This window comes from Fusarium musae, chromosome 4 (genome assembly GCF_019915245.1).
Source record: "Fusarium musae strain F31 chromosome 4, whole genome shotgun sequence".
In the NCBI taxonomy this organism is placed as follows: Eukaryota; Fungi; Ascomycota; class Sordariomycetes; order Hypocreales; family Nectriaceae; genus Fusarium; species Fusarium musae.
In genome coordinates this window covers 2004095-2028567 of record NC_058390.1, presented here as the reverse complement: position 1 = coordinate 2028567, position 24473 = coordinate 2004095, and the positions used below count along the sequence as shown (strand labels likewise).

The following is a 24473-nucleotide window of genomic DNA, read 5'->3' as shown; positions in this document are numbered from 1 at the left end:
AGGACAGTCTTTACCGGATGCTCATATTGATATTTGAAAACCGAAAAAATTTATAAAAACGGAGGAGAGATCAATTAGCCGCCAACTAAATATAATTGTGCCATTTTCCTCATGATATACGAAAACACGATATAAATATGTGACATTTGCAGTATCCAAGACGTTGACCGAGTACTAACCCTCGCCATGTATGTATACCTAGGTACCTACCTATGGACGGACCTCTTAGACGGCTGGTGAACTTTGCGCGTGATTGATGCGTATCAACGCGTCTCTCCACGCCAACGCATTTCCATGGCCCGCGCGTCGCGTTAAGCTCCCCACTACAACTTAGACTGGGGAGTTTCCATCATCCTCAGTCTCTCACAGATCAACATCCACTCTTATGTCAAAAATATCATTCACTGCCGAGGACTAGATGTTAATTTACTCGTTGTTTCCATCTTTTCGCTGACCACTTTCTATCTACATCATAACTACCATCGATATCACAATGGCTACTCCCCCACGAGCCGCATCCCACTCCTTGGAGGGCGGAACTCCCGAACCACTTTCACCACAGTCCAGATTCAGAGCGCAGCTTGCAGCTCTTGAGAGTAGTGACGATGAAGTATCCTCTTCAAACCAATACACAGGCAAACACTCAAAAAATCGCCTCGACCTACCAACTCAGCCCACATCTGATCATGAAGCGTCCGATGAATCGGATCATGTCATAAATAGGCCACGAGGCAAGCTGGCGGCTAGGATGCAACGGTCATGGCAACAAAAAGAGTCCGGGAATTTGTCTTTTTTGCAAAAAGAAACTACTGGGGATCGCATAGCGAAGACTCACGAGCCAGGAGAGAAGGCGACTGAAGAAGTGGATAAGGCAGACAATATTAGCATGCCCGATGCTGAATCGCAAGAGGACGACGCTCCTGTTGCAAGCCGAAAATTAGTTCGCAAAGCACCTTCATCGCCAGCCTCGAAACGCACCCCTCGTGGTTCCAGCCCAGCACTTTTCGTATCATCGCCTCTTCGAACTTCACCAACCCGATCTATACATAATGGTTCTGATTCAGAGGTTGATATGCCTACCCCCAAACCCGAGCGTTTTAAAGCGATGCTGGAGCGCCGCAGACAAAAGAGGCGTGACGAAGATGCCACTAAAGAAGTAATAGAGGCCGAAAAACGGGCAAAGCAACAAAAAGTCGCTCAGGAGATGGAAGAGATGGTCTCGGATGACGATGATTCCAGTATTACCGACGATGAAGGCGGCCGACGACTAACACAGGCCGAACGACCCAGTGCTCGGAAAGCCAGCAAGAAGGCCATCGAGGAGATGAAGAGAGAAACTCAGAGAATGTCGAGAAATATGCAGTTGGCACATGAAGCCAAGACACGGAAGAAGATCACCAAGAACAGTCTGTTTGAGCGTTTCAACTTTCGCCCGGCTGGTGAGCCAGAACCAGATGTGGCCAGCTCGAGCAGGGTCCCGACACCACACAGCGATGTTGAGATGCAGGATGCCGATACACCACCGAGTTCCCCGCCAGTTTCTAAAGAGACTGCCACGGCCGTTACAAATCCAGAAACCGCTGCTGGTGATGATGAATTCGACTTGCCAACTATAGACAGCCTGGCTGAGACAACCAGGCTCAAGCCAGATAAAGGAAAGGGGAAGGCTGTGGAGATTCGAACCGAACAGGAACAGCCTGTTCAAAACTCGAGGCGCCAACTTCGAGTCAAGCTCCCACCAGTGAGGGCCAACGTGACTTTGGTAGATTCGGATGACGAGTTGGAGATTACAACCACCGCTAAGGACAAGATTCGAGCTGTATTCGACATGGCGCCAGCAAAGAAAGCACAAGAACACAGCTCCGTTCAGGCATTACGCGCCCTTGCCCAACTAAAATCTCCCGGCAAGGAGACAAGGCGAAAGAACGAAAACCACGGCATGACAGCAGGAGAACTCCAAGCCTATCTATATCAGAAGGCTCGGCAGCAAGCCAAGGTAGAGCGTGACCGCAGAGTTGATCTGCTTAAGGCCCAAGGTGTCGTTATTCAGACCGCAGAAGAGCGTGAGCGTCAAATGCAAGACGCTGAGGACATCGTCGCTAGGGCAAGAGTGGAGGCACAGATGATCAGGCAAAAAGAGAAAGCAGCCGCCAAGAAGGAAGCGAAGGAGAATGGCGAAGTCGACCCCTTGGCCTGGGATGACAGCGAGGACGACGAGTATCAGGCATCTGGAAACGAAGCTGACGGAGAAGGATCAGTTGTCGAGTTGTCCGGATCTGAGGATGAGGAGGAACTCAGTGACGAGGAGCAAACAGATGGCAATAACATGGTCGAAGTCGAGGCTCGAGATGGAGAGTCTGAGGCCTCTGCTGATGAGAATGACGATGCAAATCTTGTCGCCAGTCAAGATGTTCAAGACGATATAGAAGAGCTCCCTGCCACGAGACATCGACGACTGCGAAAGCCTATTGTTCTTTCCGACGAGGAGGAGGACGCAGTCGAAATGACACCGAGACCAAAAACTACTGTCCACATGTCACCAACAGCCCCAAACACCCAATCTCCAATTGCACCTAGATCAGTCCTCCGTTCAGCAAAGAAGAACTTTATCCCTGGTTTGCCAGTACAGGGGCCGGCTGGTCTCGGTCTCACGCAGATTTTCGCTGGTACAATGGACGACAGCCAAATGAATTCTGCAGATGGTCCAATCCAATCTTTGATGCCCGATTTTGATCATTTCCCGGACTCCAACTTCTCCGCGACCATGGACGAGCCCATGGAGGACATGATCGCAGACAGCCAAAAGAATACTCAAGACATCACCCTCAACCTTTCTCAGTCTCAGATGCGCGGCCTGGACAGCTTGCTTCAGGAAGAGAGCACTCAAATTTCCGAAATGATTGATTTCACTCAGGATGGTGGGCTCCAAGCCCAAACACCCTTAAAGAACAGATTTGTCGAGGCACCAGTTTCGACTACAGAGACCATGTTGGTCGATCAGGACGACCCGACCCAAGCTTCACCACTCGGCCGCCGTGGCCGCCTTCGCCGCAGAATGGAGACATCTCAACGCATTCAGGAAACGCCAGAGCCGGCATCGGCAAAGAAGACTGATAATGTTTTTGAAGCGTTGAGGGAGGGTGCTAAGAACGACCATAAGAAACGTCTCCAACCCGAGTTTGACCACAAAAACAGCAAGGCGAAAGAGATGATTCAGGAACAAGCCGAGGAATCCGAAGATGAATATGCTGGGCTGGGTGGTGCAGATGGCGAGGACAGTGACAATGAGTCTGCCGCTTCACTCAAGGACATCATAGACGACACTGCTAGTAACGACATTGACGGAGCCAAACTTGCCGCTTTATACGCGTAGGTACTACATCCGAATCATTTACAACAAGACTGACTTCCATAGCGCTCGAGAGCAGGCAGAAGACGAGAAGCAGGTAGAGAAGCTTTTCAAGGATATCACGACTGGCATGCTTCGCCGTAAGCGAGGTGCAGGCTACGACCTTGACGATTCAGACGATGATGGCGAGGCTCGTCGTCGAATGAAGCGTCGACAGTTTGCTAAAATGCAGAAAGCTCTATTTTCCGACGAGCGTGTCAAGAAGATAGCCGAGAACCCCGGAAATCAGGCCTTCTTACGAACGATCGAGGATCGTGGCAGTGATGATGAAATGGACTTTTTGGATGCACCAGAGGAGATTGTTGAGTCCTCACAATCCCAGTCTCAGGATGAAAGCAGCGAGGCTCAGACTGTTCCTGATAGCCAACCTCAGAAGGTTCTCGGTCCTACGGGTAGCAGGGTCCCTAGCTATCTGCGTAGGACCAAGGATGGCAAGAAGCCCTCCAATATCGGTGAGGTTCGCGAAACTTTGTCCGATCTGTTGGAAGAACCCCATGGTTCAGTTATCCCTGCAACTGAAGTCGGTTCAGACAGCGAAGGCGAAGAAAATACTACCGCAGAAACTCGCAGCGATAAGGAGAATGATACCTCCAACCCCCGCCGTGGCCGTGTCGCTGTTGTTGATCGTATCAGTCTAAAACGCAATGGTTCTTCCAACGTTAGCACTGGCCGCCTTGCCTTTGCAACAGCATCAAGCTCCTCATTCAAAGTCCCCGCTCTGCTTCGCCGCGCTACCACAAATTCATTTGTATCTGGCACGGTCTCTACAACAAGCTCTGGCTCACCAGCACCAGCGAGCGGATTTGGGGAGGAGGCCAAGATCAAGAAGGGAGCTAGCAAGAAGAGCGGTGTACATGCTTTTGCTCGTGACAGCGAGAGACGAGCAAAGCTGGAGCAGAGCGAGCGAAAAAGAGAAGAAAGAAAGATCAAAGGGGCAGAGAGGAGAGTCGGAGTCGTGGGTGGCTTATTGGGTAAGGGTTCGTTTGAATAAGCTGGCGCAGAGAATTCGTTCTTTTCTTTGGTTCATATATGAAAGGTTTGAAAAGTTAACATGGGATGGCGCGGAGTTGGGATGGACAAGACACGATGTCTTATCGATACTATATCCAAGGTGTTAAATGCAGCATTTAATTTGTTAAGCCTGTGCATCGTTGGTCTATCATCCACACTTGGTTGTCTTATTCATGGTTATCTCAACTAGACATCACCTCAGGAGGTAGTTTGGTGATCGTAATGTGGTCACATACTGACTGAGGCTTAGGTATGACTATCAGCCTCCTGAGCCACTGATTCTACAGCACCATTTTCTGCAAAGGGAGAAAGAAGACCACCATTATGCATATCTACAACACATGACACAAGTGACTGAAGCTACTAGAATGGTAGGTCTGTCCAGGACCGAACCGGGGCCGTCTTAGTGAACGAGATCCATAGCGCCACCTCTACTCCGTACTACCTGATGATAAAGGAAGCCTTCGGTATTTAGAAACGCCCGCTTCGGTTTGTTTGTATTACTAACTCAAGTTTCGTCGTGATTACTTCAACCATACCTATCAGTACTATCGTCGTCCTGGGGGCATCTTCGAACCGGTGAAATGAGCCGGCTATGGCTCGCCCTACTCACAAGCGGATAGGTTCCGTGGTCTAGTTGGTTATGGCATCTCGTTAACACCGAGAAGGTCCCCGGTTCGATCCCGGGCGGAACCACCATTTTTTGCAGCTTCAGTCGTCTGTTGCTCATTGGAGTCATCCTAGCCATCGTTAGGCCTCATTCAGTATGGATCTGGTAGAACCACCAAGTTTAATGACGCCTGCATAAGCTTGACATGATGATTCGAAAATACCATCTCAGGCCAAGAATAGGACATGTAGTAAATAGTCTACATATTTTGAAGAAGTTGTGTCTGATTCTGTTTGTGAGTAACCATACATTTCATGAACTTGACGAATCAGCAGGGAGAACAATACACGGCATTTCTGCGTGTCATCGAATAGAGATTCGTACTTTCGTGAGAAGGGTATAGGCATAGATCTCCTTGCCCATTGCCTTTCTTCTTAGACTCAATATGTACAGATATTATGGAGAGATGGTCTGCAGTGCAGAATATCAACCTATTTGGAAAGCAAAGATGAGGCATTGTACAGTTGAAACGCAATTGGATTATTGCTTGATATGAATGCATTGCATCGTGAACCTTCTGTGACTGGCTTCTATATGCTCTGTGTGCCATGTCAGCAAGGTATATATACTCTATATCGATACATCTTCTAATTCGTTGTCGTCTTTCACTTTTGTAACGCCGCGCCTGAAAACTCCAAACTGCCTAGGCCCAACATTCTCTTGGTTGATAGCCAAAGTTCGAAGGCCTCTAACTTGATCTCCACGCGCATGAAACCAACCCATGCAACAAACACCCGCACAGCATTGAGCGGCCAGAGGAATGATCCGTTTTGACCGATCTCTTCAAGCTTCTCGTGGAACACGGTCCTGGTGCAATATCGTGCGAGGATCATGAACGAACGTATAGGACCCTGCCGTGTCTGGAGGTTCTCATCAAGACTTCGGGTAAGATCATTTGTCTTGAGAATTAGAAGAATGATACGAGGCACGCGGCTAAGAAGCTGCACGAGGTCGACAATGAGACCTTCCTGCAGAGCCCCGCTCATTGTCTTTTGCTCATCCGCCGTTCGCGTCTCGAGGATAGATCCAGACTTGCTAACAATACTGTAGTCTCGACCAGTGATTGCTGAAGCAAAAAGTGGGAAATCCTTGTCCTCTATACCAGCAACCTCATGTGCATATTTCTTCATTCGATCCATATCACCATCAATAACCGCAAGCCACATCTTGGCGTATGATCTTCGCAAAGGAAGCTCAATGTCGCGGTAAAGACCATGATCATATAAAATCACGTCAAAGTTAGGACCTCGTCCAAGGCCCCGGCGGGAATTGTTCTTGCGAATTGCAATGTTGCCACCGTGAGGGTCACAGTGCAGGGGTGCACCATCACCAAAGATCATTTCGTTGAAGATACGCGCTAACGTGGCAGATACTTCATCTCGGTCAATACCGTTCTTATCCAAATACTCCAGATCGTCAAGCCTGCTTCCCGCTTCGCACGCCATAACAATGATCCGCTTCTTAGCCCAGATGACCTCGGGGATAATCAGGGGTAACTGTGGAATCTTGGCGAAGTGCTCCTTCATACGTCGGGCATTGTTGGCCTCTTCTTGGAAGTCGAGTTCTTTGGGAAGAGAAACATCCATCTCAGAAGAGAGCCACTCAAGATCATATTCGGGGAAGAATCTTTTCAGGGTCGAAAATGTGTACCGGGTAAGAGCTAGATCCAGGGGTGCCCATGCTTCAAGCTCAGGATGTTGAACTTTGACAGCAACCTTCTGGTTTGACCCCTTGATGGATGCCAGATGTACTTGAGCAAGGGAGGCAGCGCCAATTGGTTCAGGGGCGAAATCAGAGAAATAGTCCCAAAGCTCTTCTCCTGTATCTTTGCGAAACATATCTTCGATCGATTCAAGTGAAGATACAGGACACTTGTCCTGCAGGGGGATGAACGTGTTTGTCCATTCGGATGGTAATAGGTAATTCATGGCGCTCTGGCGTAGCAATTAGTCCGATCACTCGAGCTCCGAAATTGGTGGAGGTCATACCAGATGCTGGCCGAGTTTAATAAAGATGCCGCCATTCTTTTCCAACACAACGAGAGTCCGTTCGGCGCATCGTTTGTGACATGCCTTGAGCATGCTCTCCTGTGCATCATGGTCCGCTGTCGTTTCTCTGGCGTTCAGTGTTGTCCGGTAACTACTCGATATATCAGTTCGGTACCGCCTACACCTAATGACAAGTAACCACATACTCGTTGATACACACGGCGAGCGCGACCGCAACTCTTCCTGTACGTTCTGCCGCCTCATAACTACTCTTGATGTCGTCGGTGAATGCAAGCGCGGTTGCGCCTACGGTACCAACACCAACCGAGGCATATAACAGCGGTCGTTTAGGGCCCGACTTGTGGCCATTGCTCTTCCTCGAGCCTCTTCGCGATGCGAAACCTCTTGCGCTGAGACCTCCCAAGGGCTTACTTCGGACCAACTGACTTCTGCAAGTCGAACAGGTCCATGATCGAGTGGCGATGCGATTCGCAAAGGCCGAAACAGATAAAGCGTTCATCTGACTGCCGATGGACTTTTTAAGAAGGAGAAATAGTATGTAGTAAAATAGAATTGTTCATTCTTAAGGAAGAAAAGAAAAGAAAAGCTAGCAGGAAAGTAATAGAAACAGGTTGACACCGCAGACACCAGACTTAAGGTAGGTAGGCTTAGTTAACTAGGTAGATCATGTCGTCAACCAAAATCAAGTCGACAGTTTTTTTGCTTGGGTGTGCCGATTCCGACAAACCTCCGTCTATCGCTCGGCTTGGGCCGGGTGCGATCTTCGGGGGCGAACTACCCACTAGGTAGTTAGGTACGTCATGTGACTGCGCGACCGCGACCGTAACGCGTTTAAGGTCACCTCTTTACACGACCACGCATCTCCAAAGTACAACACGAAATCGATGTAAACCTTTAAGTTGAGCTCCCTCCAACATTTACATCGATCGTATGGGTCCTTTACAATCTCATACAGCAACATCGTCAAAAATTGCACAATCAGAAATATCAGAAATATGATGTCTTTTTCTCCCTCGCCCATTTTCTCCGGTTCGTGGGACCATCGCCCTGCTGTGTCATCGCCGCTCTCTTCTTCACCTGTGCGCGCATCATCGCCACTCTCACCAATTGACAGAAACGTCTGTCCGCAGCGTCAAATTCAATCTTCTCCCATCAAGCCCACAAAGTTCAAATTCTCTTCGCGTCCCAATCGGCCAAACCCAGTGAACAAGAAGCGGGATGAGCTACACGAAGGAAGACGGAAGGTCTTCCTCCAGAATGTGCGACAGAGCCGTGAAGACAAGGCCTGGCAACGCAGAGATATAGAGGGACAGGTAAGGAGATATCCCTTGATGTATTATGGATGATGCTAATTTAATCGTAGTTTCTAAAGACAAATTATCTTGCCGACCGAGGACAGCTGTCTCATGACGCTCCTGACATTACCGAGGCGGATATCGAGGACGCCATGACTTTCTACCAAGAGCAACCTCCCATTCCGGAACAAGACGAGGATGAAACCATGATGGATGAGGAAGAGCAGCTCGAAGCGATGTTTGCATCCTATGAGGAACAGCAACAGCAGATGGCTTCTTCACAACGTCCACCCTCGCCTCCGCTCTCAGACGAAGACTATGATGATGTCTTTGCCGAGCTCATAGCGCAAGAACAATTCAAACAAAATGAGCCGCTCCGACTCCAAAACCAGATTGATACTTCTGGAGACATTGAGATGCAATAATGTTCTTTCTTTGTTCTTTGCTTTTACTCTTGCTTTTTCGCTATTCAACTTGGCGCGTTTACTCGCTTGGCGTTGGGGTTAATCGGATTACCCAGGAAGGGGACACGGCGTTCAGGAAGTGCCAGTGGATATCGTCAGATGTGCACACATATTATTTTGAGAAAGGGTATATAGATGGCCTGGGGTCAATAACCAAGTTCCTTATCTACTGAGGGTTACAGGCTTCATCTCCTGGATTGAGGGCATCTTGTGCTGACTGCATGTCTCCAACTAAATCAGAAGGGGGTGATCCTGCTGCTTGCATCTGGACAACTTGTTAGTGATATAGGCCCCACCAGTGAGAATAACAGGCAGATGAATCATACCTTTTGCATCTTATCCACAATGAATTCACGGTCCGCCGCATTGGAATCCGAGTACGTCTTCTCTTCGAACTTGGCCACTATCTCTCGTACAATGGACTGTTGCTCCTCGTAGCGCTTCAAGTCATCCTTCGGTGTCGAGTCACGATTCTTGATAAGCCATTCAGGGAATTTCTCATCGAGTTCCTTCATGGGTTCATATAGAATTTCCTTGTTAGTGAGCTGCTCCATCATGCCCATAAGCATTTTGGAGAATTCTTCCTCGCTGCCGTCGCCTCCCAGATCACCAAGGTCGCCCGAAGACAACTGCTTCAGCATCTCAGACATGAAATCATCAGCGGATCCAGAGGCAGCAGCAGCGGTAGCTTGATCCCCCGAAGCTTGCATGCGCTCCATAGTTCGCTTGATAGTATCTTGGAACGATGCATCCTCAGGTGGTGCTTGAGCAGAAGGCCCTTTGGAAGTGCTTGGAGGTGGCGCGTCACCAGCACCTTCTGCTGCAGCGATGTGTTTGAAGATATCCTCAAACTGTGCTTGCATGTCAGGCTGTAATTGTATCAGCAATCATACTTTCGTTGGTCATGCTAGATGAAGTGAAACGCACAGACTGTTCAAGTTCGCCCAGTAGATCAGCCATACCAGCCTGGAGCTGCCTAGCAAATTCATCTTCTGAGAACGCATCCTCCACTTCAGGTTGTTTGCCGGATGCAGAGCCTTTGGGAACTTCTGGCTTACTGGAGGCAGCAGCGGCAGCTCCAGGAGGCTTGGTTTGATCTAGCTTAACGGCAGAGAACTCTTCCAGCATATCTAAGAACAGTCAGCTGGGTTTCCTTACATCTCTGTGCCTTTCGACCAACCATCCAAATCATCCAAGTCGTCCTCGTCCGGGTCTGGAACCTCGTCTATTTCGTCAACAGTTACAACGGCCTTTGGTGCTGGGGTTGGCAAAGCGTCAGTCTTCTCTGCTACAGCTTCTGTCGTGGCGGCTGCTTCTTGGGGATCGGGCTGTTGCGGGGCAGCTTTGGATGACGAGTCTTGAGGAACAGCATCATCAGGAGCAGTATCTTCAGCAGGAGCCTCGTGTAAGGCAGAGTTCTGAGGCTTTGAATCTAGAGAGGGTGTCGCTAGACTAGTGGCAGCAGCATGTGCGGTTGGAGCATCAGGCATGAGAGTGTGAGATGAGGTAGCAGCATCAGCATCAGCCTCGGCTTTGGTCTTGAGGTCTGTGGTATCCTCAATTTCATCCTTTTTGTCCTCTTTCACCTCATCTTTAACGCTCTCTTGAGCAGCATCTTTGAGTCCCTCCGTGACCTGCTCCTTCAGGGCGACTTCCGTGTCTTTGTCCACGCCCATGTTGATATCTGCCTCGTTTCCCAGCACTCGAACGCCCCCCACTTCTGCCAAAGGAAACGGATGAAGTAAGATTAATGATGAAAGTCAGCCAAGTTCAGGCAATGCCTCATAAGAAAGGACAAAGATGGCGCAAGGTCAATAGAGTGAAGATTTGTGATGTAGGTACCAAGCCGTAAGTGATTTTATAGGTACGTGGGCAATCTGAGGGATCTATGCCCGCCCGCTTCCAGCTTAACTCAATGACTGAGCCGAGGTGACCTATGATGCGGCGCTAGCAGGTTCGCACCTCAAACGGGCTGTCTTCCAACTTGATTCAAAAAGTGCCCCTCACTACAGTACCTAAAGGCTTCAGAAGGTCAACAAGCCGCAACAGCGCAAATCAACCCCCGGACCTAGCTTGAGGCCCTGGGCATTTAGGTGACCACTTAGCGGGGTTTGCCGGAAAAGCATCCATGCCCCCGACTGGCGTCTTTTCAACCAACGACAACAGGTTCTGGCCTGTGCATCGAATCATCAACAAGACGTCGTTTCGTGAATTGTACCTCGGGCACGATTGCGCAAACAATAGGTCCCGCCTTCGCCTTCGCCTTCGAGCTGACTTTCGATTTGTTTCTTTCCGTGTCAGATATTTCCCCTCTGAAGCATTTTCCTCACTCGGCAACCCGAAAGCTCGGCCGTTAGTTAGAGCTGTGCAAGCTCCTCTCCAGTGACTCTTTATTCTGCCGCAACTCGTGTCGCACCTCAGCTTTCCGATCTCTCAGGCGATTCTCGACAATCTTTTCCTTCTCATATTCTTCGCCTGCAAACCTCGTCACCCTCGTCCCACCTCTGATCGACATCGTTGAACAACGGGATCATGGCGCTTTGCCAGAACCGATTACAAGAGGAGAGGTGAGATTAGTAATGAATAGTCCACGGACTCGACTGAAATCTCGATAGGAAGCAGTGGCGACGAGACCATCCTTTTGGTTTCTATGCCAAGCCACAGCGTACCAAAGAAGGTGTACTCGATGTCAAAAATTGGGAATGCGGAATCCCTGGCAAAGAGAACACCATTTGGTCTGGCGGACTCTTCAAGCTGACCATCGCTTTCCCTGATGGTAAGTTCCAACACCACACGATATTGCTCGGACCGCGCTAATACTTGTTCAACGTAGAGTACCCTACAAAGCCTCCCAAGTGTAATACCCTCTCGACCTTAATGTGTGACGGCCGCCTTGCTAATATAAAAATAGGCAAATTTGTCCCCCCGCTGTTCCACCCCAATGTGTACCCTTCAGGAACTGTCTGCCTGTCCATCCTCAACGAAGAGGAGGCCTGGAAGCCTGCGATCACCGTCAAACAAATCCTTCTCGGTATCCAGGACCTTCTCAACGACCCCAACCCCGAGTCACCTGCGCAAGCAGAGGCATACAATCTCTTCAAGAGAGATCGTGCCGAGTACGAGAAGCGAGTTCGCCGTACGGTTCGCGAGAACCCCACACCTTGATGAAGCGTTCGGAGGCGTTGGGAGAGAAGAGACCTTTTAGACCAAATTTTTCTTTGTAAGGCACCTCAGGCTACGGCGTTTAAAGGGAAATACCAAGGCGGAAAGTTACTCAGAGTCTATGAAGTAGACTCCACGCATTACGGAAACACGCTATATATCACAAAGGAGAGTTGACAATACAACTGGAGATAGGTGCTAGCGGAACGTCATCAAGATCCTTTTTATACTGGAGAACGAGCAGGCAGTTCGCTGCGATAGTGCGCTTTTTTGAAATTCGTTGAAGTCCTCATTTCGTAAAGACACTATTTGTCCCGGGACTGTCGAAGAGCCACTAACCACCCTTGTCGATCCGTGTTTCTTGGGTCATCACCGGCGAGTGAATCACTTGCGGCTGCGTTGTCGGGATATGCCCGACCCACTCGGTTACGTGGTAAACGAGAGCGGTTGTCTTGCTCGTGTGAAAGCTGTGGTGGGAAAGGGTTGATGGGGAGTTGATATGACAAGGCCTGAGTGATATATGTGATGGGGCTGCCTTATGTTTAAGTTTTGGAGAACAGTTTCTTTATTAAGAATCTCGTATGTCCTGATAAATATATGTTGATTTCCATTCTCGATGGCATAGGTACTCTCAGTTCATACATAGTTTTTATTACTGTAGGTATGGAGTACTTTCATCAGAGCCTGTCAAAGTTGGTCTTGTGACGTGACAATCAAGAGCCGCATGTCCGCTGTATTCCCCTTATCAAGTCCATAAGTCAAAGTTTATTTAGATTATGTAAACTGGGCCGGGAACGCACAAGCTCAAGGGCTAGACTGCTCCCTGCTGCCAATTAAGTCTGTCGAATTACAAGCCGAAATCGGCCTGGAGATTTACTCACACCTCCAAAAATATTTTGGCTTGGCTTGACATGATTGCGCCGCAGAAGCCCAAAGCCTTTATCTATCAGCGGACTGATTCTTCCGTCCACTTACAAGCGAGGAAGATGGAGACTAGGTCTCAGTTGAAGTAAACGAGTCGAGCTGTCAAGACCCTCACAGCACAAATGAACTGGCCTGGCATCTTCACTCATGCTGGCAGGCTGGTCACTATGGTAGTGGGGAGATGCTCATTCGCGTCCGCAGCGGAGCATTTGGTGGATGACCTTAACAAGTCAAAGACTTCCATATGATTGTATCGGCCACGGCCGTTAACCGCTAATAACCTTGCGGCTTTGAAGTATTGGTTGGTACTACGTATCTGTTCTGGTACCTACATACCTTAGTATAAGGTAGTACCCATGGAGGGTAGGTATCTTGGTACCTACTTATCGCCTGTTATGTGCCGGCGGAAGGAGTGTGGAGTTTCATATGACTCCTCTTTTTTCTCTCGCCCGCCCGAACTATTGCTAAATATTAATCTTGCCTCGCCCTTTCTCTTCCTCCTACCATTCTTCTTCAAGCACTCACCTTCGTGATACACACATAACGCGCGCATATCCCAGCAACCGCTAACATGTGTGGTATCTTCGCCTGCCATCGGTACGCTCCCTCCCTTGCGAGAATGAACATGGATCTGTTTTGGTGGTTTGGAGGGGCATGAGGACCCCGCGCCATCAATTGGGATTGGAATTGAAATCACCCCGCGGTCGGAGGGGGAAGAAGAATCATGGCATGGCTAACATTTTGCGTCCCTGCAGTCATCCTGACGTGGAAAAGTTTAAGCCCACGGCTTTGAAGCTCGCAAAGCAGTATGTATCACACTGGTCGATCAAGGCACTACCCTCCAAATTAACCTGAATTATGCAGAATCCGTCACCGTGGCCCCGACTGGAGTGAGTCAAAGCAGCACCAATGCAGTAGCCCTCACGGTCGCAAGTACTAAACTCCAATGTTCAGGTGGAAGCGTGATTGCCAACCATACTAGTAAGCCCAATTGACTCTCAAAGCACAAAAGCTTCTAGTTCTGACTCTCTGGTTTAGTTCTCTGCCATGAGCGTCTCAGCATTGTCGGTGTTGGTGAGTTGAAAGTCTTGGGTATAGACTCATCCTTTACCTAGCTAACGATTATTCCTTCAGAGTCTGGAGCCCAGCCCCTGACCAACGCCGACGACAGCATCATTCTTGCTGTCAACGGTGAGATCTACAACCATCGTCACATTCGAAAGAACCTCAAGGAGCAATACCACTTCAAGACTACATCTGATTGCGAAGTTATCATTCCCCTGGTAAGAGGACTAATCCATGGATAGCTTAAGGAAGAATAAAAGGCTCACAATGAATTTCCTGCAGTACACCGAGTTTGACACCGATTGCCCTAACCACCTCGATGGCATGTTCTCTTTTGTCCTCTACGACAAGAAGCAAGATCGCACAATTGCGGCCCGCGACCCTATTGGTATCACCACCTTCTACCAGGGCTGGTCCTCCAAGGAACCCGGAACCGTTTATTTCGCCTCCGAGCTGAAGTGCTTGCATAGCGTTTGTGACAAGATCGTTGCTTTCCCCCCCGGTCACGTTTACGACTCCAAGACTGGCGAGACGACTCGCTACTTTAACCCTTCTTGGTGGGACCCTAAGAAGGTTCCCAGCAACCCCGTCGATTATAAGGTTCTCCGACATGCTCTCGAGAAAGCTGTCCGAAAGCGACTCATGGCTGAAGTCCCCTTCGGAGTTCTCCTTTCTGGTGGCCTTGACTCGAGTCTGACAGCATCTATCGCTCAGCGTGAGGTGACCAGACTTCGGAAACAGGCTCTGGAGGCTAACGGCAACGTTCTCCCTGTCGAAAACCCTGACACCGGTGAGGGTCTCGTCGGTGTTGACGATGATGATCACCTCGATACTCTGACATACCTCCCCCAGCTTAACTCCTTCTCCATCGGACTGCCTGGTTCTCCGGACAACAAGGCCGCACTTGAGGTCGCCAAGTTCCTTGGTACCAAGCACCACGTCATGACCTTCACCATCGAGGATGGCCTCAACGCTCTTTCAGATGTTATCTTTCACCTTGAGACCTACGATGTCACTACTATCCGAGCCTCCACTCCCATGTATCTCTTGTCACGAAAGATCAAGGCCATGGGTATCAAGATGGTTCTGAGTGGAGAGGGAAGTGACGAGATCTTCGGTGGTTACCTGTATTTCCACGCTGCCCCTGATAAGGAGGCTTTCCACGAGGAGACAGTTCGTCGTGTCAAGAACCTTCACTTGGCTGATTGCCTGCGAGCTAACAAGTCCACCTCCGCTTGGGGCCTTGAAGCTCGTGTTCCCTTCCTCGATAAGGAGGTAAGTTCAGCTCTATTAAACCAGTTGTTCCCCAGAAACTAAGAGTGATATTAGTTCCTTGAAACATCGATGAACATCGATCCTCAAGAGAAGATGATCACCAAGGACAGACTTGAGAAGTACATCATTCGCAAGGCTTTCGACACCTCGGACGAGCCTGACGAACAGCCCTATCTCCCTGATAACATCCTCTGGCGACAGAAGGAACAGTTCTCCGATGGTGTCGGCTACGGCTGGATCGACGCACTCAAGGACAACGCCGAGAAGCAGGTGACAGACGAGATGATGAAGAATCCCAAGCCTGAGTGGGGCAACGATATTCCCGATACCAAGGAGGCGTACGTTAACACCGGTTTCGTGCAGTTGAATGAGACTAACAATGAATAGTTACTGGTATCGATGCATGTTTGATGAGCACTTCCCCCCTCACTGCGCGTCGACCGTCATGCGCTGGACTCCCACTTGGTCCAAGCAGACTGACCCCAGTGGCCGGTACGTAACTTCTCTATCCCCAGGGCTGGACGGTTGGTGGTCCGAAAGGAAACACGCTTGCTAATGTCTGGTTGCAGAGCCATTTCCACTCACAACGCCAAATACGATAACGCGGCTTAATGATATAGTGAATTGAGCAAACATCAGGCACGGCAAGCTTGCTTGCCTCATTGTAACTTACACTGCCATATAAGAGATGTCTGGCCCAAAAGGAATATGAAGTGTATGTCTTGGGTGTCGTTCTCCTGGAAGAAGAGAAAAGGCGTCTTGGATCTTGCTTACCAAACAACCGCGGAATGATGATGGGAAAAGGTATGGAAAGATAGGGACTTGGGAAAGAAAACAAAAGACAAAAGTTCTAGAAACAAAGGATCGCATAATTTGCGTACCTGTGCAAGTGTCGATGAAAGACCGGTTTCACCGCAGTTCGAAGGTGGCAGTAGGTGCAATGTGTCGTCCTGATTTGTCTATGCATGAAGGGTCTTGACGTGAAATGGTTGGAAAGAGGGTGTGGCCGAACGGACCAATAGACGAGAATGAAGCCGGACATGGACACGTCGAGTTCGGCTTTCAATTTACGGATTTATCAGAAAACGTTTTTGGTATACCTTGGGAAGTACGGAGTACCTCAGCCTCCTTGCAGGCAATGCCTATCAAACTAATGGGTCTGAAGTGCTGTTTCAGCTGCTAGTAGTGGGCAGTTAGTGATGGAGTCACATGAGTTGTTAGTTGTTAGCCTCTGAGCTGTTCATGCGTTGACAACATGCAAACTGAATAAGGGATATGGATGGAAGGACACGATGATGATGAAGGACTCGTTGGGCAGCGAGATGATTGCATCGAATGGACTTGACACCCCAAAGCTCTACTACTAACACAATGACATCTCGTCTGTACGAAGCCTGAAATCAGGAGGATCAGGCAATGACTCCCAACCTAAGGTACCTACCTACCTACCTAGTGGAGGGGATTTGAGGTTGCGATCATGGATGGTCTGGTCTGGTCTGTCCCTCGGGAAATGGATGTTGCCTATCATCCAATTGACTTCTCTCCTTCGTCTTTGACCAACTCTTTTCGTTGCCATTGTTCATTACCCCTCCACGTGGGCCCTGGCTCTGGGGGATATGGCTTAAATTAATTACATGATCTCCAGCTAAACGCTGCGTTTTTATCACCCGGCCAAGTGACAATGTGACACAGTCCCGACATCAGCCGACTTGGGCTACCCATGTGCAAATCCAATTCCTTGCTAGGCGCCGCACAGGGCGTCTTTAGGGCCTAGCGCACGAGAGCTTCCCTAGCTATGCACTGAGCATGAGCTGGTTCCAGCGGGGTTCCCCAACAAGAAAGCCCTGTGTAAGAGATCAGCCCTGTGTGAGTCTTCCCATGCTAGGAAAGGTACCTAATAAGGTAGGCTCCATCATCTCCCACTCTCCTACCCCGTCCGTTCGTTTCTCTCACATCTCTGTCGAAATTCCAACTTCATTTTCATCACAACTTTCCTTTGACACTTATATCTCCTGATACCATCCACCGCAACCATGTCTGTTCCTGCCTTCTCCGACATTGCCAAGCCGGCCAACGATGTATGCTTCTATCTCCCCTCCGTCGTCTCGACACCTCGGATTCCTCTGTTTTGATTTTCTTGGGCTGTGACAATATCGAGAATTGAGCTGTTCATTTTTCGCGCTTTCGGAGCTCATATCATGGAGTGGATTGGAGCATCAGTCGCAAGATCCCCTGTTGCATTGGTCTGCTCCGCATGATCATCTACTACTACAGATTCTTGAAGTTTACGACCTCTGCTAACTCTTGCGCCGTTCACAGCTCCTCAACAAGGATTTCTACCATCTCTCTGCCACCACCTTCGAGTTCAAGGACACCGCCCCCAACGGTGTTGCTTTCAAGGTTACTGGCAAGTCGAGCCACGAGAAGGCCACCTCTGCTGCTGTAAGCATTCCCATTTCCGCAAACCCAATGGCAAGCCGTTGTTCCTCGGTGGTTCGGAAGCTAGTATTCGGTCAACCGCGGCTTTTGGTGCTGTTGACCAATTCGATTCACATCTTCATCACAAACGAGCTCTTATCGAAACGAGAAAACGGCCTTGCCCTTTGGGATGTTCTTTTTTCTGTCTTCGGGTTACTGACTCTAGTTTCCAGATTGAGGGAAAATACACCGACAAGCCTACCGGTACGGCATCACCATCTTTTTCTTCAACACCTTCTTCGCTTTCACCATCTCAGTCTCCACAACCCATACCCAAACCCCGCCGCAAACAGAATCTCCCCTCTCTCAGCGTCTCGCGAATCCTCGGGCCTAAATCAGGCTGGCCGGTCGGATTTGCGACGTTACTTCAACCTGGCTATGCTCAGCTGCTAATGTTCTATTCCCGTACAGGCCTGACCCTTACCCAGACCTGGAACACCGCCAATGCTCTCGACACCAAGATCGAGGTCGCCGACTCCCTCGCCAAGGGACTCAAGCTTGAGGGTCTCTTCAACTTCCTCCCTGCTACCGCCGCTAAGGGAGCCAAGTTCAACCTCCACTTTAAGCAACCCGGTTTCCACGGCCGTGCCTTTTTCGATCTCCTGAAGGGCCCTGTTGCCAACGTCGACGCTGTTGTTGGCCACGAGGGTTTCCTGGCTGGTGCCTCCGCTGGTTATGATGCTAACAAGGCTGCTCTGACCGCCTACAGTGCTGCTGTTGGCTACGCTGCTCCTCAGTACAGCGCTGCCATCACCGCCTCTGATAACCTCAGCGTCTTCGCTGCCTCTTACTACCACAAGGTCAACTCACAGGTCGAGGCTGGTGCCAAGGCTACTTGGAACTCCAAGACCGGTAACGCTGTCGGCCTTGAGGTTGCCAGCAAGTACCGCATCGACCCTGTCTCTTTCACCAAGGTTCGTACACACAGACTTCGGGTGCTGTGGAAATGCGTGACTGACTCGTGCTCCGAAATATAGGTCAAGATCAACGACCGTGGTATTGCTGCCCTTGCCTACAACGTCCTCCTCCGAGAGGGCGTCACCTTGGGTCTCGGTGGCTCTTTCGACACCCAGAAGCTCGACCAGGCTACCCACAAGCTCGGTGCCAGCTTCACCTTCGAGGGCTAAATTTCTCTCAGAAGTGTTGGATCTCCCAATGACAGAGAACCTTCGTTAAAACATCCGCTCCAGAGCTGTTTTCCCCTCAGCAGCTCCTCATACCTTCAGGCTTGCATTGCGGTGGTCTCCGGGGATGTAGATTATGCTCAATAAAAAATCTCGAAGATCATATGATGGCAAGTTGTTTCGTGCTGCCCAGGAATAGATTCCGTCTATGAAATATTTTGATGTAATGGTACCGCTTAAAATCTAGGGATGAGGAACTCAAAGCCTGATAATGACACTTATTGTTTGGGAGACACACCCGGTCTTCCTGTCTGCAGTGCATCCCTGCTCAAGTCTTGTTCTTTTTTCGCTGCCCAATGCTCATGAACTGAATATATATGAGGGGCGCCAATATTGCAGTGGCGAGAATGCCCGATATGATAATAAAATGGCCCGTGGTGGTTGTCTGAGTCTCGAAGCCAATGTCATCGTCGCCCATTGCGCTCCTTTGTCTCCTATCTTTGCGCCGTTGGTCCTCTCTTCGATGTGTTCGCGTGTGTGCCGCCTTGTCAAAGTGAGGAACATCATTCTGGTGTCCAAAAGGGTCATCTCCAGGTCCCATTCCCCCATGGGAAGACTCATGACTAAAAGGGTCACCCCATGGGCTTTTCTGGCGACTATGCGATCCGCCGTGTTCGTGTGTTGATGTGCCTCCACCACCTGTACTCTCTTCATGGGCCTTGCGACGCTTATCTGCCTGCTCTCCCCAGCCTCCGCTGCGGTAAAAGCTAGGCGGCGGACCGCGAAAAGTACCTCTCCTGCGACTCAAACCTGACGGTGCGCGACCGCCAGGCTGATGAGAGTGGTAAGAGCCGCGATGGGAGTGAGTTTGTGGTGGGTGGTGGTGCAAACGAAGGACATCGCGATCGTAGGCTGCTCGACGAGTCTTGTCAGACAGAACAGTATATGATTCGGAGATCAGGGCGAACGTCGAAGATGCGGTTGGATCAGATGGATTTGCATCGGGATGGTGGGTTTTTGAAAGAGAATAGAAAGACCTGAACTGTCAGCTTCCCGCACCCCACAAGCATCAGAGTTAGGAGCAGTACTTTTTTATCTCAGCAGGTGTTGCATCGTGCCTTATCTTAAGCCTCTCGTAGTGATTCTTACGCGCGACCTCATCATGCCGCCCTCTTCGCTGCTGAGCTCGCAGCCCAATTGCGACGATGTTTGATGTCCGACACCGGAGCAGTTTATTGCTACATGTTGAAAGAATTGGCGCGGGGCGCAGGCTACAGAGGGAAGAGGAACGCAACGGCATGCCGCATTACGGCCGAGGAAAGAGAATGTCTAGGTCGGTAGAGAGGGTAGAGGAAAAATTAGGGGGAGCCGTTGGAAATGTTGCAGAAGATTCGGGTAATTGAGTGGGAGGCGTTCCTAGGTACCTAAGGTAGGTTATTATTGTCGATGATGTAATCTCTGGAGGTAAATAGCATGCGTCAGGCGGGGTGATGCGTGTAGCGGGATGATTGATAGCAGCTTGGGCGCCTTTGAATGTTCAATGACATCAATTTGCTGCAGGATAGATTGTTTCTGAATCGTCATTGACTGTTACAAATCATTTCAGGAGCACATGTCTCGACTTTGATCCAGTGGGAAACCCCTAGGCATCATAACGCAACTCGGTATAGACTTGCTTCAGAAAACGCAGGAAGTAATGTTAAGAGGAAGAAAAGTTCATTGCTGCAAGTATTTCGTATACCAATAAAAACAAAATCATGCACTTGTTACACTTTAAGGTAGTCCATTAAAACACCAACAGCCCATAGCTGTACCAGGTCAAGAAAGCCTGTAGATTAATGGCCAAATTTCCACCACGTTGTCTTTTTCTTGGGAGCCTCAACTTCCTCACCCTTGGGACGCCTCAAGGGATGAGCCTCAGTGTTGAGCACCCACTCATCCAAGTTGATAACGTCGGGATCATCAAATGTGAGATAGAAGTACTTGATTGTTTCTGACATCCAGAATGTCTAGCGAGAGTTAGTTAGTTTTTTTTTTTTTTTGCCAATGATTTGAGACCGAGCGCAACCTACCTCCATGTTATCACGCTTGTCGCTCCCCTTCTTGTTAACGTCACTAATTGTAGCAAAAGCCTCTTGGGTCTCGGTCTGCTTGACGATGCCCTCCCACATACGCCAAGCAGCAGTCCGCCAGACTTCGTCGCCTGTGATGCGCCACATGTAAAAGACGCTCTCGATGGCCTCGGGGCGCAGGCGGTATTCTGAGTTTCTAACTCGAATGAAACCCTCGGGAAGCTTATCCTTCTTCTCGACAGGCTTGTCACTCCAGCGGCACTTGCTGGTGATGGACTCACAAGCCTCAAGCTGAGCGATTTCGGGCATAATATTGGTGGGGAACGCATCATATGCCCAGACACAGCCAGCGGTGAGACGAGAGCCGAGATCAACGAAGTCGCTCCGAGAGAGGAGTTTACCAGCCAGAGCATATGTACCACCGACAAAGCATGTCAAATGCTGCATCTCAGCAGTTAGCTCAGGCTTGCTACCCTCTTCTCCTGCCAAAACATTGCCGGACATCAAGATATCCAAGTCCTCAGGGTTACGAGGCTTATATAGAATGTGCTTGACAGCGGTATCAAGCGCCTTGGTGGTCATTTCGACATATTCAGAATCCAGGCCACCCAACAAAGCATGCATCTTGGGCAAATATTCGTAGAGCGAATCTGCACCAGCACCGAGGGTAAAGCGAGCTTCGTCAACTTTCTCATCGCGGTAGTTCATAACATGGGGCCATAAGCCAGGAATTTTGGTCTTGTCCTGGTTGCGATAGAAGAACTGCTTAATGCGCTCAGTAGCATCGTAGTACTTGGGGTTGCCAGTGATCTGGGACAGTCGGGTAAACTCGAGGCACATTGAGCCTCCCGCAGCACCAGACATGGATGTGTCCGCCTGCTGGGTACCACTCTTGGCAGCCTTGAAATAGAGCCAGTGGGATGGCAATCGATTGGGGGTATCGAACGCCGCGTAGAGCATTTCGCCTAGTTCGATGGCCTTGCCGAGGAGAACAGCTTCGTCAGAAAGCTCGTAGGCGGAGAGGAGGCCACCGAGATGGCGGATAGCCACCTCGAACAGATTGAGGTAGTCGTCGCTAGTCTGCGACCAATCGATCATGGCGACAACCTTGACGGCTTCCCTGAATTCATCCTTCATATCAAGAATCCACAAAGTGTCGAGAGCATCGATGATTTGGGCAGCCCAACCAGAAAATGTCATCTTTCCACGGAGGGAGACGGGTGCGAGCTCATCCCAGCCCCACGCATACTTCTTGTAGGCTTCCCAGCTCTTGGTAAATGCTTGCTTGATGGCTGCTTTCCTAGCCGTGGTTTCGCTTTCTTCTTTATAGTCTTCGGTGCGCTCTTTCTGAATTCGAGGCAGTAGTTTGAACGTGCCGTTCGGTGGGCTCTTGACATCCTCAACTGGGTGGAAGACCTGTTGCTTGCTCCAATCGTAGCTACTCGGAAGATAGTTATATGTGCCAATTCTCACAGTACGATAGCGCTCGTAGGGGCGAAAGTTATGGATCATGAACCATGTGATAGCGATGAGGAGAAAGAGGATAATGTAGCGACGACCTGGTCGTCCTTGAAACGTGGCTAACATGGTTATGATATGTGCATTACGGGGTAAAACGGTCAGATGTCGAAATAATGTAGTTATCTCAACTGATTAGAGGCAGGTGGATGAAGAATAATTGGATCAAAGGAGCGACGTGAAGGGCGAACTAGGTAAGCATGAAGTAGAAAGCGAGCAATGGAAGCACCGCGTAGCGAATGTTAGGGAGGGAAAAGGGAAGAAGAGTCAAAGTAATTTGCATGAGAAATACCCAGTTACCTATCTACCTAAGTACGTAGTAGTAATCAAACACAGTTGCGGCCGACCTTGAGTTGGTTTGGGTAGGGAATGTCTTGAAATGTGCGGCGCAAGCGTGTGTGGAGGCTCAATGAGTAAAGGAGTGACATTGGTCCTGTTACTGGAAGCCAAGTCCGCCAACTCCAAGGGAGGGAGGGTTGCATATGCGCCTATAAGGGGGGAGGCTTGCGTTAGTTGTTTATAGCTACTAGGTAATAAGCCACGTACATTAGTACACATATACAATAAGCCCTGAAAGATTCAACAGTACATTACTTTAGTAGTGGACGCTTATCGTGCTCACAATTGCTGCCTACCGTAACAATGTCATAATTCTCAATTACCTAAATTCAAAGTCCATAAGGGCGGCCCTTCCGTCCCCCGACGAGACGGGACTTGGTGGGAGAGGCAGGAGCGTGATCTCATAAGTACCCTTGTACCCAGGTAGATATCGGGATTTGGTGTAATGACCCCCACCACAGTCGTTCACAGTTAACAAGCAACTGCAGGTATGGATACTGCAGACATTAACGTAAATCACAAGCCCCTAAAGTTAGGCCCTGACCCAATCTGTTTCCCCTGTACTAAGTACTATATACCTACCCTATTACCTAGGTAGGTAGGCATTGGATGGCTGAACTGTCTCACACACACACCTAAGTTAATTCTCTAGTAGAGCAATGGCTCAGAAGAAAGCAACTTCAACGTCCACATATTATATTGGCATGCCTTAGGTAGATATTTTGCGCACAGTAGGTTCTCTGATTAGAGACACGGTGACGCTACCTACCTTGTTCAGAAAGCCCTTGGGTTTTTTCACATTCCATGAACCATTCCTTGCCTTTCAAGAACTCACCTGCACATCGACGACACTTGTTCCTGCATGGGATGTTGAAGGTCAAAAGAACGACTCAAGTTTGTTATCTACTTATCTGGTAAAGACTGACTAAGGCCAACTCAGAATTTCAACGTACGGTGCAAAAACACCAAACAAGTGAGTGGCCCGCGAGCTCTTCGATGTAGGGGTTTGCCAGTACGGCATACATGGCGTTTCTTCCAACATCTCATCTCGCATGACGATATCTGAAGGCAGTCTTTCGTTGCTGGCCACTTCTGAATAACACTTCTAATCACCACGCACGTCCCTTGACCCTTCCACTATTGCACTGCTTTCTCGAGATCAAGACAATCTGCACCTGCCGGGCCTACTGCGACCTTGCAAAGGCCGCCGTAGATTGAGCCTCCGGCAATGCGACTCCTGTCTTCGCCCTGGCCTATCCAGCCGGGCGTCACCCATGAAACGGGCACGGCACGGTCTCCACAGAAATGGGCAAGTCTTGGAGGTGTCAGCCTTGCTGGGAAGACTTCACAAGAAGACAACAATGTGAACCTCCCTCCGCGCTCAATGATCCGGCGGTGCTGACAAGTCGTGCAGCAGAGCCCTGAGGGATGCAAAAGCAAGATCGGAATCATCTACCCGTAGTGCTCATGCTGTCCTTCAGTCGTAGCCTCCTCCAATCTGACTATGGAATGCCGTGCTGACACTCTTCTCGTCATCATCAAAGCGTCGTCCATAACCATTTCCAGGCACCATGCGTCCACTGCTCTCAACATACTGTTTGAGCCGATCACTTTGGCTATAGGAGACAGGCCGCATGCCTGTGACAGCGTCGTGGAGC

General features: G+C 49.7%; 8 protein-coding genes and 1 non-coding gene across 9 annotated transcripts; 6 read left to right on the top strand and 3 right to left on the bottom strand.

Annotated features, from left to right (window-relative positions):
- Positions 1-493: 493 nt before the first annotated feature.
- Positions 494-4400, top strand: J7337_005571 (uncharacterized protein; the record flags this gene model as incomplete). Its single annotated transcript, XM_044823246.1, has 2 exons — positions 494-3369; positions 3416-4400. 2 exons carry the CDS (start codon positions 494-496, stop codon positions 4398-4400), a joined length of 3861 nt encoding a protein of 1286 aa, XP_044681737.1.
- A 642-nt stretch (positions 4401-5042) lies between these two features.
- J7337_005570 lies at positions 5043-5116 on the top strand. The gene has a single exon. It is a non-coding gene; the product is annotated as a tRNA-Val (tRNA).
- Positions 5117-5695: 579 nt separating this feature from the next.
- On the bottom strand, positions 5696-7548 carry J7337_005569 (uncharacterized protein; the record flags this gene model as incomplete). Its single annotated transcript, XM_044823245.1, has 4 exons — positions 5696-7024; positions 7079-7229; positions 7285-7488; positions 7511-7548. 4 exons carry the CDS (start codon positions 7546-7548, stop codon positions 5696-5698), a joined length of 1722 nt encoding a protein of 573 aa, XP_044681736.1.
- Positions 7549-8094: 546 nt separating this feature from the next.
- On the top strand, positions 8095-8819 carry J7337_005568 (uncharacterized protein; the record flags this gene model as incomplete). Its single annotated transcript, XM_044823244.1, has 2 exons — positions 8095-8412; positions 8463-8819. 2 exons carry the CDS (start codon positions 8095-8097, stop codon positions 8817-8819), a joined length of 675 nt encoding a protein of 224 aa, XP_044681735.1.
- A 205-nt stretch (positions 8820-9024) lies between these two features.
- Positions 9025-10534, bottom strand: J7337_005567 (uncharacterized protein; the record flags this gene model as incomplete). Its single annotated transcript, XM_044823243.1, has 4 exons — positions 9025-9123; positions 9185-9727; positions 9786-9988; positions 10039-10534. 4 exons carry the CDS (start codon positions 10532-10534, stop codon positions 9025-9027), a joined length of 1341 nt encoding a protein of 446 aa, XP_044681734.1.
- An 856-nt stretch (positions 10535-11390) lies between these two features.
- Positions 11391-12023, top strand: HUS5 (SUMO conjugating enzyme Hus5; the record flags this gene model as incomplete). Its single annotated transcript, XM_044823242.1, has 3 exons — positions 11391-11425; positions 11474-11634; positions 11770-12023. 3 exons carry the CDS (start codon positions 11391-11393, stop codon positions 12021-12023), a joined length of 450 nt encoding a protein of 149 aa, XP_044681733.1.
- A 1650-nt stretch (positions 12024-13673) lies between these two features.
- Positions 13674-15896, top strand: ASN1 (asparagine synthetase; the record flags this gene model as incomplete). Its single annotated transcript, XM_044823241.1, has 9 exons — positions 13674-13750; positions 13809-13834; positions 13899-13925; positions 13983-14018; positions 14079-14227; positions 14292-15284; positions 15339-15622; positions 15672-15776; positions 15800-15896. 9 exons carry the CDS (start codon positions 13674-13676, stop codon positions 15894-15896), a joined length of 1794 nt encoding a protein of 597 aa, XP_044681732.1.
- A 1421-nt stretch (positions 15897-17317) lies between these two features.
- J7337_005564 (uncharacterized protein) lies at positions 17318-18889 on the top strand (the record flags this gene model as incomplete). The annotated part of the gene is made up of 4 exons (XM_044823240.1): positions 17318-17362; positions 17604-17726; positions 17936-18676; positions 18740-18889. The coding sequence occupies 4 exons, from the start codon at positions 17318-17320 to the stop codon at positions 18887-18889; spliced, it is 1059 nt and encodes a 352-aa protein (XP_044681731.1).
- A 1832-nt stretch (positions 18890-20721) lies between these two features.
- On the bottom strand, positions 20722-22545 carry J7337_005563 (uncharacterized protein; the record flags this gene model as incomplete). The annotated part of the gene is made up of 2 exons (XM_044823239.1): positions 20722-20895; positions 20959-22545. 2 exons carry the CDS (start codon positions 22543-22545, stop codon positions 20722-20724), a joined length of 1761 nt encoding a protein of 586 aa, XP_044681730.1.
- Positions 22546-24473: the final 1928 nt, after the last annotated feature.